General features: G+C 41.6%; 1 protein-coding gene across 7 annotated transcripts in view; it reads left to right on the top strand.

Moving 5' to 3' along the window:
- Positions 1–11892, top strand: part of pam (peptidylglycine alpha-amidating monooxygenase) — a 52612-nt gene extending 40720 nt beyond the window's left edge. For all 7 annotated transcript variants that reach the window (XM_085926031.1, XM_085926035.1, XM_085926034.1 and 4 more), the window contains 6 exons: positions 3433–3557; positions 4377–4473; positions 4559–4609; positions 7434–7673; positions 7890–7949; positions 10064–11892. In XM_085926031.1, coding sequence (XP_085782157.1) covers positions 3433–3557; positions 4377–4473; positions 4559–4609; positions 7434–7673; positions 7890–7949; positions 10064–10242 — 752 coding nt within the window. In that variant the 3' untranslated portion in view covers positions 10243–11892. The remainder of the gene's footprint in view (positions 1–3432; positions 3558–4376; positions 4474–4558; positions 4610–7433; positions 7674–7889; positions 7950–10063) is intronic.
- Positions 11893–13472: the final 1580 nt, after the last annotated feature.

The following is a 13472-nucleotide window of genomic DNA, read 5'->3' on the forward strand; positions in this document are numbered from 1 at the left end:
TAAAAGGGACCACTATTATAACCAAAAAGCAATTCTGGGACCTCTGCCTTGGCGGAATAATATTTTTGGGGGAATCTCGGCTACATTTGACATTATTTGTATGGGTAAATAATTCACAAAATTAGGTGGAAAATAAATGAAGTCAAAATAACAAATCCATCCATCCAGGTCAGGTCGCGGGGGCAGCAGCTTTAGGAGGGACTCCCAGACTTCCCTCTCCCCAGCCACTTCATCCAGCTCATCCCGGGGGATCCCAAGGCATTCCCAGGCCAGCTGAGAGACATAGTCTCTCCAGCACGTCCTGGGTCGTCCCCGGGGTCTCCTACCGGTGGGACATGACCGGGTTTTTTTCCTCAGCAACCGCCGAACCCGCGTTCCGCTTGGCCATCCGGTACTCTTCAGCTTTCTCTGGAATCCCGCAGGCCAAAACGGTCCGATAGGACTCCTTCTTCAGCTTGACGGCATTCCTTACCGCCGATGTCCACCAGCGGGTTCGGGGGTTGCCGCCACGACAGGCACCGGTACCGGTCACAGCTCCGATCGGCTGCCTCAACAATGTCAAGTCAAGTTTATTTGTATAGCCCTAAATCACAAGCAGTCTCAAAGGGCTTCACATAAACAATCAATTGACTATTATTCTCAAAGCATCCCGTAATCTTGGGCTCCCAAAAGGGCAAGGAAAAACTAAAAAAAAACCTACCAGGGGAAAAATGAGAAACCTTGAGAAGGGACCACAGATGGATGGATCCCCCTTTCAGGATCACTAGGCTGCAATGGATGCAAAGAGGGCACATAAAATACATAATATGGAAATTAAAAAGTGGATGTCCAGGCCAAAGCAAAGAGCTGTCGGAGGTGCCCTTGATTGTCCTGGCAGTGTCCTCTAGGAGGGTAAGCCGCTGCAGTTCCCTCATGCTGAATTGGCCCACGAGAATCTAGATAGCCGCTGTCAGCTTGGGTGTCACCGAACCACCTCCCCAGCCGGGGAGGGGTGGGGGGAGTGGGGTCGGGGAGAGGGAGCAAAAACAAACTCCAGCCAAATCGGCCACTACAGGTTAGTTACAGGCCATATCATAGAAATATGTCTTTAAACGTGTCTTAAATTTTTCTACTGAGGTAGCAGTTCTAATATCCATTGGTAGGGCATTCCAGAGCTCTGGAGTCCGAATAGAAAATGCTCTAGCCCCTGCAGACATTTTCTTGGCCCTCGGTGTCACTAAAGGACTAGCGTTTTGCGAACGAACGTTACGAGACAGAACATAAGGAACAACTAAGTCGACGAGATATGAAGGCGCTAAGCCATGCAATGATTTATAGGTTAATAGAAGAACCTTGAAGTCACATCTTAAATGGACCGGGAGCCAGTGTAAGTTGGCTAATATTGGGGTAATGTGATCAAATTTTCTTGTCCGTGAGAGCAGCCTTGCAGCAGCATTTTGTACTAACTGTAGACTTTTGATAATGGACTTGGGAAGACCAGAGAATAATGCATTATAGTAGTCCAGGCGCGACGTGATAAATGCATGTATAATAATTTCCGCATCACCGGTCGAGAGGATTGGGCAAATCTTTGCCCTGGACCGTTTCCCCACAGCCCTCATTAAACATCAAAGCTCAGCCATCAGTCCCCTAATAACCAATGTCATCAACCTCTCACTCCAGTCTGGCTCTGTACCCCCTGCATTGAAAACAGCCATTATTACCCCCCTGCTCAAAAAACCCTCGCTTGACCCGGACAACCTTGCCAACTACAGGCCAATATCAAACCTCCCGTTTCTCTCCAAGGTTCTGGAAAAAGTGGTAGCTGCCCAACTTCACGCCCATCTCACCCGCAATAACATCGCTGAGAAATTTCAATCCGGTTTTCGCTCTGGCCACAGCACCGAAACAGCCCTTGTTAGGGTCAGAAACGACCTTCTCATGGCTGCCGAAGCAGGCTCCTCATCACTCCTCATTTTGTTGGATCTGTCCGCTGCATTTGACGCCGTCCACCACAATATCCTCCTCAACCAACTTCACTCCACTGGATTCTCTGGCACTGCTCTAACCTGGCTTCAGTCCTACCTCTCGAACCGAACCGAGTACGTTTCCCTTGGAGGGAAAAAATCAGACACACACAGTCACCTCCGGTGTCCCCCAGGGATCTGTACTCGGTCCTACCCTCTTCATTTTCTACATGCTACCCCTTGGCAATATAATCAGGAAGTTCGGCATCTCATATCATTGTTACGCGCACGACACCCAGCTATACCTCAAACTCAACCCCCCACCCACTGCAACCCAGCCTCATCCATCTCCCTCATCCATCCTCTCACTGTGTCTGGAGGAGATAAAGGCGTGGATGAATCTCAGCTTCCTACAAGTCAACAGCGATAAAACCCAAGCCATGTTATTTGGCACTCCCCATCAGATCCATACCTGCCCAATCACAAGCATCTCATTCGCCGGTCACACAATCCCCCTCTCAGCCACTGTCACAGACCTGGGTGTGATGCTGGACTCTCAACTCAACCTAGAGTCACACATAAAACACATCTGCAAAACCTCCTTCTTCCACCTCAGGAACATTTCCAAACTCCGCCCCACACTTACCCTGACAGATGCTGAGAAACTTGTCCACGCCTTTGTCTCCTCCAGGCTAGACTACTGTAACGCACTCCTCATCGGGATCCCTAGCAAGAGCCTCCAGAGGCTCCAGTACATCCAAAACAGCGCTGCTACGATCCTGATGAGGGTGCGGAAAAGCGACCACATCACACCCATCCTCCGTTTTCTGCACTGGCTCCCCATCAAATTTCGAATAAATTATAAGATCGCCCTCCTCACTCACCAGTGCATCCTCGGACATGCTCCCCCATACCTCAAAGAACTCCTTGCCCCCAAATCTGCCACCCGAAGCCTCCGCTCATCCAATTCTCACCTTCTCCACGTCCCCAACACCAAGCTGCGCACCATGGGCGACCGGGCCTTCTGCCATGCAGCCCCCACACTGTGGAACTCCCTCCCCGACCACCTAAGAGCACCCCAATCCACTGACTCTTTCAAAACCGGACTTAAAACTCACCTCTTTACTTTGGCATTTCTGTAATTCCTGTTTTTATATCCTGGTTGTCGTCCAGTTGTTTTATACTTGTCCTTGCTTTTTATTCTTGTTTTTACTTGCCATGTAGCACTTTGAGATTCCTCCGAATATAAAGTGCGTTATAGATATAATTTATTATTATTATTACGAGTGGCGCCACTCAGGGTAAGCCAGTCGGTGTCTAATTATTTTCTTATATGCACCCTGTTATCATTTAGGGGCTATGAGTGGGGGGATGGTATACTAATCGGCATTTTTCTCATAGAACTTGTGTCTTTCTTATTTTTTTGTCCAAAGATAGCTACTGCGGTATGAAATTTAAATTTTCTTTTAAATGTGCTTGTCTGCAGGTGAAGATGGCATAATCTTTGCAGTAAATGGAAACTCTCTGTCTGAAAACTTAACTCCTCCAACTGGTTTTGCAATAAATTATGGAACTAAGGACATTCTGGATACCTTCACCCCAAAGAAAAGGGTAAACAAACCTTTTTACGCACATAAATGTATTTATGGATGTATCAATTGTTGGATTTATTATTACAGTTAAGTATATAACATCACTGTCCTTTTATTATATATCAACAACCTCATTAACACCGATTATCCAGCCATAATACTGTTCGAAGGGCTGATCATTAGTCACTCAAGCAAATGGTTTGTGAAATCCTGCATACCGGGTGCCCAGCTCTCTTTGCACCCGACACCTTTGGCCCCTCCCACAGGTGGTGAGCCCTTGAGAAGGGAGACCCATGTTTCCTTTTCGGACTGTGCCCGGCCGGGCCCCATGGGCGAAGGCCCGGCCACCAGATGCTCGCCTTCGAGTCCCAACTCCAGGGGAAAATAACTTGTTTTTATTAAATATGCTATGATTTTACTGCTCCAGCATACGTAATATTAAATTGCACTGTATGTGATCCCTGAAAGTTTGACACAAATTATTTTGATTGCATTTATTGTCTTCCCAGTGATAGTCTTGTTGGCTTCGTTATCAACAAAATTTAGAGCAATGCTGTTATACAAATTTTGGCAGCATTTAGTTCTGAAGGTAGCATTGACTGAAACCAGAAATGTACGTACATACTTGATTGGGAAGCACAATGAGGAGCACTGCAGGGCTAAAACCCGCAAACCAAATTCAAGGTCAAACTCAAAACAAAATGTCCCCAAGTAGAAAATGTTGATAATAGCAACTTGAAAATAATATGCAACCTAATAATTCTGCTTTGGATCTGCTATACCCGTGTTGATATAGTTTAGTGTATTTGTTTCACATTTTATTTAAATTCATTTTCAGGAGTTCAAAATGCCTCACGACATTGCTGTAACCAAAAACGGTAGTGTCTTTGTGGGCGATGCAGCCAGCCTGACTGTTTTAAAATTTACAGCTGAAAGTAAGTACTACTACATTTACCACAACTCTACTTTTTTGTCTTCCACATTAATTGACATTGTTAATTATTTCGTTTGCTATCCCAGAGGCACATCGTTCTGTCAAGAAGGCTGGTATTGAAGTTCAAGAACTTGAAGGTAAGTTTGGACCTGGTCCGACCAATACTTGTTATGCAAATGTCGTTCTGAAAGTAGTCATACCTCTTGAGGTTTTCTACATCTGAGGTTAATAATCACCCCTCTCTCTAGTTTTTGGGGTTTTTTTGTGTGCATTTTCTAAGATGTAATAAAATAGGTTATTATTCATGCTGAATTAAAATCACATTGATATCAAAATTAGCTTATACTCAAGGCTGCACTCTCTGTATCATATTGCGAGGGACATTATTGTATTGTATTGGGACATTCCTATAAATACTGCTGCAAAGCCCTGGTTTGTTAAAGAATCGAAATTGACCAATATTTTTTTATTCTGGGCCAATGCAAATTGTTAGTACTCAAGGATGCCAATAACCAATGAGCCCTCTGTAAACAATCGCGTTTCTAAAACTATCTCCTATAAAATGATCAGAACTGACTAAAGTTCAATCTAACGCATTGGTACTGCTTATCATCTGCTTATCTATCATTATAGCATTAACCACCCGCAAACTCCCATGAGCCTCAGCTCGCAGACTCCCATGAAACGCTTCAGAAAAGTGTAAACAATCGCGTTTCTCAAACGATCTCCTATAAAATGATCGGAAGTGACTAAAGTTCGATCTAACACATTGGTACTGCTTACCTATGTTTCCCTTCCATATCGATCCGTAAATTTACTCAAAACATTAACGGAGCACCATATTTTTTAAATGAAATAGCCTCACAGGTACAACAGCTATTCAGTGACGCCCCCTGACCACGTTTGCCGTAATGCTGGGAAGCGATACGACCTTGTAATTTACTAGTCGTACTAAAACGTACTGAAACATTTTGGCAGAGCACTGTGTACAACCAGTATGGATCAACAAATTCATCAATTGATCCATATATAAGGTGCACCGGACCATAAGGCGCACTGTCGGCTTTTGAGAAAACGTTAGGTTTTTAGGTGCGCCTTATAGTCTGGAAAATACGATACATATATTTTTTATCTTAGACAGGAAACATTTTGAAACAAAAAGTTAAGGCAGCTCCCATCATTCATCAGGGTCATTGGCATTTCTTGAAATTTCAGTGGTTGCCGCTCCAACCATTTGACATCTTCCTTTTGCCTAAAACCATTTTGGATAGACTTAGCTCCCTGTTGACCCTAAACAGAAAAAGCGGTATCAAAAATGGATAGCTTAATGTTCTATTTTCCAAGCACTTCCAAATCATGCACTACTTTGTGTCAAAATGAGAAATCACACTCTTTGCCTACTACACCAGACACCAATAAAATACATTTGTTTGTGACTAAAATGTGACCAAATGTGGAGAAAAAAAAGTCTGAAAACTCTTGCAAGCCACTCTGTGTATATATACATACAACATTGTCCCCCTTTCTGATTTTGGATTTTCTTTTGCATATTTATTTTGGTTAAACATTTCAGTTCAAACTAATTTCAGTGTCTTTAAAAGACTACCGTAATTTTCGGACTATAAATCGCGTTTTTTTTCTTAGTTTGGGTGGGGGGGTTAGAGTTAGGGAAACCGTGATAAACGAACCGCGATGTAGCAAGGGATTGCTGTAATTTGAATTTCAAGTGACGTCAGCGGCGCGGCGGTTGTTTATATAAAGGACAAAGATTCGATCACGGGATGACGAAGATGACGTACTACCGGCATCATTAGCGGTTTTGTTTGTAAGTGACACGGAGGACGAAGAGTTTGAAGGATTTAATGATTTGGAGTGACACAGAAGGCTTGAAAAACTATTAGGGCTTTTCCGCACGTCCGGTCCTACTCTACGTAGCTCTCTTTCACCTCCGTGGATGGAAGTCGGGGGCCGGCGCTCGGCCGGGTGGCTGCCCGGGGACGGTGGATGGGGCTCGGACATGGCTTTTACGCACGCCCGGTCCTATTCTGTAGAGCTCTCTTCCACCTCCGTGGCTGGAAATGCCACCTCCGGAGATGGAAGCCCACGTTGCCGCACACCTGGAAGTCGACTTTGTTAATGCTACAATATAGTTATATCCTAGATCTGTGGAATAACGACGAGGCTGACGTCAGGGCGCACGCGCGGCGTTGTTGACAAAGGACGAGGAATTTGATCGATGGATTTAATGATTTGGAGTGACACAGATGGTTTGATAATATTGTTTTAATATGATAGTTATTTGAAATATATTTTATATATCGTTATATGGGTATGTGGAATAATTAGAAATGCAACTTACGAGTCCGACGTCAGCGGCGCATATGCGGTGCATACGCGGCATTGTTTACATAAAGGACGATCGATGGGTTTAATGAATTGGAGTGACACAGATGGTTTTATAAACTTGTTATTTATGTAATAGTTATTCGAATAACTCTGAATGTTACGTCAGACCTGTTCTCGACCGATGGATTTAATGGAGTGACACAGATGGTTTTATAAATGTGTTATTTATGTAATGGTTATTAGAATAACTGAATGTTACGTCAGACCCGTTCTCGGCTCTTCGTTTGTGTTTGTCACGTTAGCATACCTATCGTTTAGCCTGTTGTTGCTCGTTCATGTCTGTTCTTGGTGTTGGATTTTGTCAAATAAATTCCCCCCAAAATGTGACCACTACTCCGGAGCGACTTATATATGTTTTTTTTTCACGTTATTGTGCATTTTATGGCTAATGCGACCTATATTCCGGAGCAACTTTTAGTCCAAAAATTACGGTACTCAAGTAAACATAAAAAAGACATCACAGACATGCGGCTTAAAAAATAAATAGAACAAATACAAATCTCATTTGTTTTCTTTATGAACGACACTTCCTACTTTCATTATTTTTTTGTGTAGAAATGGAGACATTTATCCATACCAAGGTGACTCCAGAGCAGAACATCTCAAAGACGGCAGCAGTTAAACAGAAGCCATATGTGGCTCAACATCTTAAGCCACAAGAAAATGAGAAGAAAAAGACTATTCCACATCCAAAAAAAGAGCAAGGTTTCCTACCAGTGGCCATCACTGTGCTCTTGCTCATCCCTCTTCTGCTTGTTATCTCTGTAGGAGTCTTCATCTGCTGGAGGAAAAACTGTAAGTATGACAGTAAGGCAATTATGTCACTGCGGTTATCTCTGTTAAAGGGGTTTCATGTTCAGTGTGATTTTTTTATTTTTTTCTAAAGCAAAGTAACCTAGTGGACATAATGACAGATAGATTAAATTGTCATGCAAGTTGTTTCTGCAGTGCACACAACCTGCTTTACCAGATTGTTTCTTTCACTCACTCTTAACTTTGATCTATCTGCAGACCGGTATGAGGTGAAAACAGAGCCCAGTGCTGTTGGAGGGATTTTGGGAAAAATCAGTGGTAAGTTATTTCTCACATGTGGCGGCCTGTAAATAAAGGGAACTAGGGCGCCACATTACCGCTCAGCTGAGGCACATTAAAAGGGACAAAAATTAAAACATGAAGATGAAATATTCTTATGAAAAACCTTTGACGTATATATATATTTATATACAATTGACTGAGTCACCAATTGTTCAAGCTTTCCCACTTAAAATGATGAGCGAGTTCTGTCATTTTCATCATAGTACCCTTCAACTGTGAGACACATGACAGACATTTTAAGACTTTTAAAGAATTTATTTGTAAATTATGGAGTGAAATAAGTCTCTAACAGAAGTTCAATTTCATGCTTTTTAATAACTTTTGGGCAATTACAGAATTTACTATAGATTATCACCAGATCGACACGCTGTTTGTTTGGTATTTTGGCCTATTCCTCCATGCAGATCTCTTCTGCAGTCGCTGTGCAATTCCCTCATCAGATTTTCTCGGGTTGATGTCTGGAAAGTTGCGCGGCCACTGCAGGTCTTTGAAATTCTTCTTATGGAGCCCCAACTTCATTGCCGGGCGTTGTGTTTGATATCTTTTTTGAGATGGAAGACCCAGCAACATTTAATCTTCAACGCTCTCATTGATGAAAGGACGTTTTGGCTCAAAGCATCACATTGACTGGGATCAATGCTTTGACACAGAACACAGTTGTCCTTGTCCCCTTTGCAGAAATGTTCTCACTTCCATTTTGTCTGTCAAATCTACTGCCATATTGGATGTAATCGAGCCAGGCTCTTCTGTCTTCATGTTCAAATTACTTCGATGAAATAATTTCAAAATATTATGAGAGGAGAACATGAAGCCTAGGCCATATCTGTAAAATCCAATATACAGTAATCCCTCGTTTATCGCGGATAATTGGTTCCAAGACCACCCGCGATAGGTGAAAATCTGCAAAGTAGTGTCACTCTCATTTTTCAAGATTCAAGAAGTTTATTGGCCATGTTAGGGCATGCCAAACAAGGAATTTGACTCCAGTAGACCTCAGCCTCTGTTCAACATTTAGGTGACTTAACAATATTCAGGACATGTGTGAAAAATGACAATTATTCTCAAACATCCCCTAATCTTAAACTGTATTTTTAACCTATATGCTGTTATGTGCAGAACCCGCAGCTTCTTCACTGTATTTTCTTCACGTTCTCCACTTCTCCACTTTTTTTTTTTTTTGTATTGGGCTTGAAAACCTTGACAAAGGTGTTTGATGTGATTCATACATTTCCCAGCCGCACAGTAACTGTAGCTGAGTCTGGTAGCCACCTGGTTTACAGGGCCGTGTTTCAAGTGGATGTTAATAGTGACGTGAAATCAAGTGATTGTGTCCACACCTTTTAATGAAAATCTAAATTGAATGTGTTGTTTCTTGGTAGATGTGCAGCCCTTATAATCAGTTTGAGAGGAATCAGTTGTGTATATTTTGGGCATTGAAGTGACTAACCCTGCATAGTCGGTTCCGGGGGGCTGATGGCTGAATGTTAGGACGTGAGCCTTTGCACTTAAAACACGTAAAAAAGCAGGCGGAGAGTTCTGTTGCTGATGGTACAAATAAAAAGATACTTGCAGGTTTATTTTCCTTTTCCTTGACACTGTAAATAACTCTTAACACAACGGTGATCAGTACAATCTCGTAGCTTTCTGGCATTTAGGCACAATCGAAAAATATTTCCGCCTGTCAACCCCGCCTGTGTCGTAATTCACTCCAAGTTTTATTGGCTTCTCAGTAATTAATACGAGAGAATCCCTCTAGTGGTGTGGAGGTAAACCACATCAACCCAAAAATGATTCAAGAGGGCCAAATGGCTCATAGTACAGGCATATTCCACGCTTTCTGATGAACCAACAAACCCAGCCACCTTTCAATCTCAATTGCAGCTCAATTGGGACTAATATTCTTAGAGAGAGGCATTTGTACAAAGAAAAATTCAGTATTACTAAAATGATGCAACTTTTTTCCTTTTTTTACAGACTGATTTAGATGTTTTTAAAGGCAGAGTTGTTGATCCAATTTATAAGGTGTTATTAAGTTTCAATGTGTTCTTGGTGTAATCATGTTATTTGTGGTGTATCCCCCCCGCGGTCAGGTAAAGCTGTCGGCAGCCTGAACCTTGGAAACTTCTTTGCCTCCCATAAGGGTTACAGTCGACAGGGCTTTGACCAACTGAGTACTGAAGGCAGCGACCAGGAAAGGAACGAAGAGAGCAGTGAGTCTGAGAATGAAGAGTACTCGGCTCGTCCCCCACCGCCTCCATCCTCCTCTTAGGAAATTTGGACAGCACCACAACCTTCTGCTTAGAATGCCAGGGTGTATGGCATGTCATTTATCATTATAACTCTTGAGTTAGATGCCTTGTTGTTTATATATTTAAGTATGCGTTGTAAATAAAATGTCTGCTATAACTTAAATCAATTTATTTAATCTGAATTGAACGTGCCTGTGTTTTTATGGTAAATTAGGATTCTCAATTTGAACAAATTACAGTGAAATTATTTCCTACAGTTTCATTTAATTAGATTTTTGTACTGTTGTTTTTTTAAAGTCAACCAAAGGTTTTTCACATTGAATTATTAGACATATTTGACATTTTATTGCAGCATTACAACCAGGATGAGCATGTAAACATCCGGATGGTAAATATGATCACAGTTGGAGAAAAACAAAACCACATACTACATGGCTCAGGGATACCACTTCATTTATATCATGGCTCTTCATTAGTATAAATTCCCAAATGTCCAGATTGTGGTTTGTCTGTTTTGTTTTATACGTCCAGACTAAGTGAGGTTTAGATGGCACAAGTGTTTATGCTGGTTGTTGTGCTTGCTCCATCAAGATGAGGATAGGATAACAAAAAACATATGCTTGGTAATAACAGTTACCTTTTTTTTTTCTCCCAATTGCTCATGAGCTTTGACTTAATGTTCTACAATTTGTGTTGTTAGACCTGTAAGCTTTTCATGAGATGTTGGATTGCATACAAAAATGTTTGGATTTAGAAGACTTAATATTTTTAATTTAATGCAAGATTAAACAGTAAAAGTACATCCTTCCAATGAGAAATATCTTTGTGTATTATAATTCTTATATATATTATTATATTTCTATTCAACTTACATCCGCGGCTTGAGTCAGTCACATTTCGACAATTTTGTGTGCCTTTTCATATTTTGCCTTTTGTCATCATCCGCCATTACAAAATGTACTATAAGAGGAAAATTGCTGCTGCTACTATAGCTTGTACTCCTTTACTGTTTTTTCTTTCTTCACGTTAGAGGAAAAATGACACATTTACTCATAAATGTTTTATTTTGTGGGAATGTAATTGGTCAATCAGACTCTGGTGAACTGCCTCATCTATAGCACTGTGTCCAGGATTATGTTACTCTCATTTCAATTATTGACTCAATAATCCATCAGTCCATTTTCTATACCACTTATCACTGAGGGCATGAGGGAGGTGGAGCCTGTCCCAGCTGACATTGGGTGAGAGGCGGGGTATACGCTGAATTCTTGGCAAGCCAAAATCGAAGGCCATACGTACTCGGTAATCAATAGTGCAATTGATTTCATTTGGATGTACTAACACAGACAATGTGCTAAAAATAAACAGGCAATGAAAATAAATAATTTTGGCTTGAACTGACATACTTCTAAATTTGTTTAAATTTGAAGAAAAAAAACTAAACAAGCAAGGGAAAACGGTTTCCCTGTGTGTTCTCTTTGGCAGCGACATTTCCGTCCACCAAATACATGTCTGTCTGCTTCATTTGAAAGATTAATGTATTAAAAGCATGCCATAGATATAGGATGTTGCAGTCACATGTGAACTGATATTTATTGTAACACTGGTTTTGCTGCAAAGGTACTATTTTAGTAACAATGTTATTTGTGTAATAAAGTGTTTGCAATGCATCCTGTTGTCATGGAGGTGTCTTTGGATTTCCAAGGTGGTTTTTTTTCCAACAACAATTTTAAATCATTTACATTTGGGATTTGTACTCTTCATTGTCTCCTCCAGGCTAGACTACTGTAACGCACTCCTCATCGGGATCCCTAGCAAGAGCCTCCAGAGGCTCCAGTACATCCAAAACTGCACTGCTAGGATCCTGATGAGGGTGCGGAAAAGCGACCACATCACACCCATCCTCCGTTCTCTGCACTGGCTCCCCATCAAATTTCGAATAAATTATAAGATCGCCCTCCTCACTCACCAGTGCATCCTCGGACATGCTCCCCCATACCTCAAAGAACTCCTTGCCCCCAAATCTGCCACCCGAAACCTCCGCTCATCCAATTCTCACCTTCTCCATGTCCCCAACACCAAGCTGCGCACCATGGGCGACCGGGCCTTCTGCCATGCAGCCCCCACACTGTGGAACTCCCTCCCCAACCACCTAAGAGCACCCCAATCCGCTGACTCTTTCAAAACCGGACTAAAAACTCACCTCTTTACTTTGGCATTTCAGTAATTTCTGTTTTTATATCCTGGTTGTCGTCCAGTTGTTTTATACTTGTCCTTGCTTTTTATTCTTGTTTTTACTTGCCATGTAGCACTTTGAGATTCCTCCGAATATAAAGTGCGTTATAAATATAATTTATTATTATTATTTATTATTATTAAGGTGTTGCATCGAAACAGTGTCATTTGAATGTGTCACATCAATCTGTGAGAAAAAAAACACAATGATTACTCTAGTATCAAGTTGATCATTCCACATGAAGAAATGACCACCTGAAACGTTTGGTTTATGTTTTACGCGCGTTTTTATTTTTATTGCCAAAATCGCATTTTCTCGCCGAGTTAAGCACGTTTTCTAAAATGTCACTCTCCCGTCACTCTGGTTATTTTGGCATAATAAAAAGTGCTGTTGGGGGCTCGAGAGTATCAAGTTGATCATTCCACATGAAGAAATGACCACCTGAAACGTTTGGTTTATGTTTACGTGCGTTTTTATTTTTCTTGCCTAAATCGCATTTTCTTGCCGAGTTAAGCACGTTTTCTAAAATGTCACTCTCCCGTCACTCTGGTTATTTTGGCATAATAAAAAGTGCTGTTGGGGGCTCGAGAGTATCAAGTTGATCATTCCACATGAAAAAAAGACCACCTGAAACGTTTGGTTTATGTTTTACGCTCGTTCTTATTTTTCTTGCCTAAATCGCATTTTCTCGCCGAGTTAAGCACGTTTTCTGAAATGTCGCTCTCCCGTCACTCTGGTTAATTTGGCATAATAAAAAGGGCTCTTGGGGGCTCGAGAGTTTCAAGTTGATCATTATACATTAAGACATGACCACCTTCAACGTTTTTTTTTTTAATGTTTTACACGCATTTTAATTTTTATTGCCGAAATCGCATTTTCTCGCCGAGTTAAACACGTTTTCTGAAATGTCGCTCTCCCGTCACTGTGGTTGATTTGGCATGATAAAAAGTGCTGTTGGAGGCTCCAGTGTACCAAGTTGATCATTCTACATGAAGAAATGACCACCTGAAACGT

This window comes from Syngnathus leptorhynchus, chromosome 12 (genome assembly GCF_054491065.1).
Source record: "Syngnathus leptorhynchus isolate UIUO chromosome 12, UIUO_Slep, whole genome shotgun sequence".
NCBI classification, from domain to species: Eukaryota; Metazoa; Chordata; class Actinopteri; order Syngnathiformes; family Syngnathidae; genus Syngnathus; species Syngnathus leptorhynchus.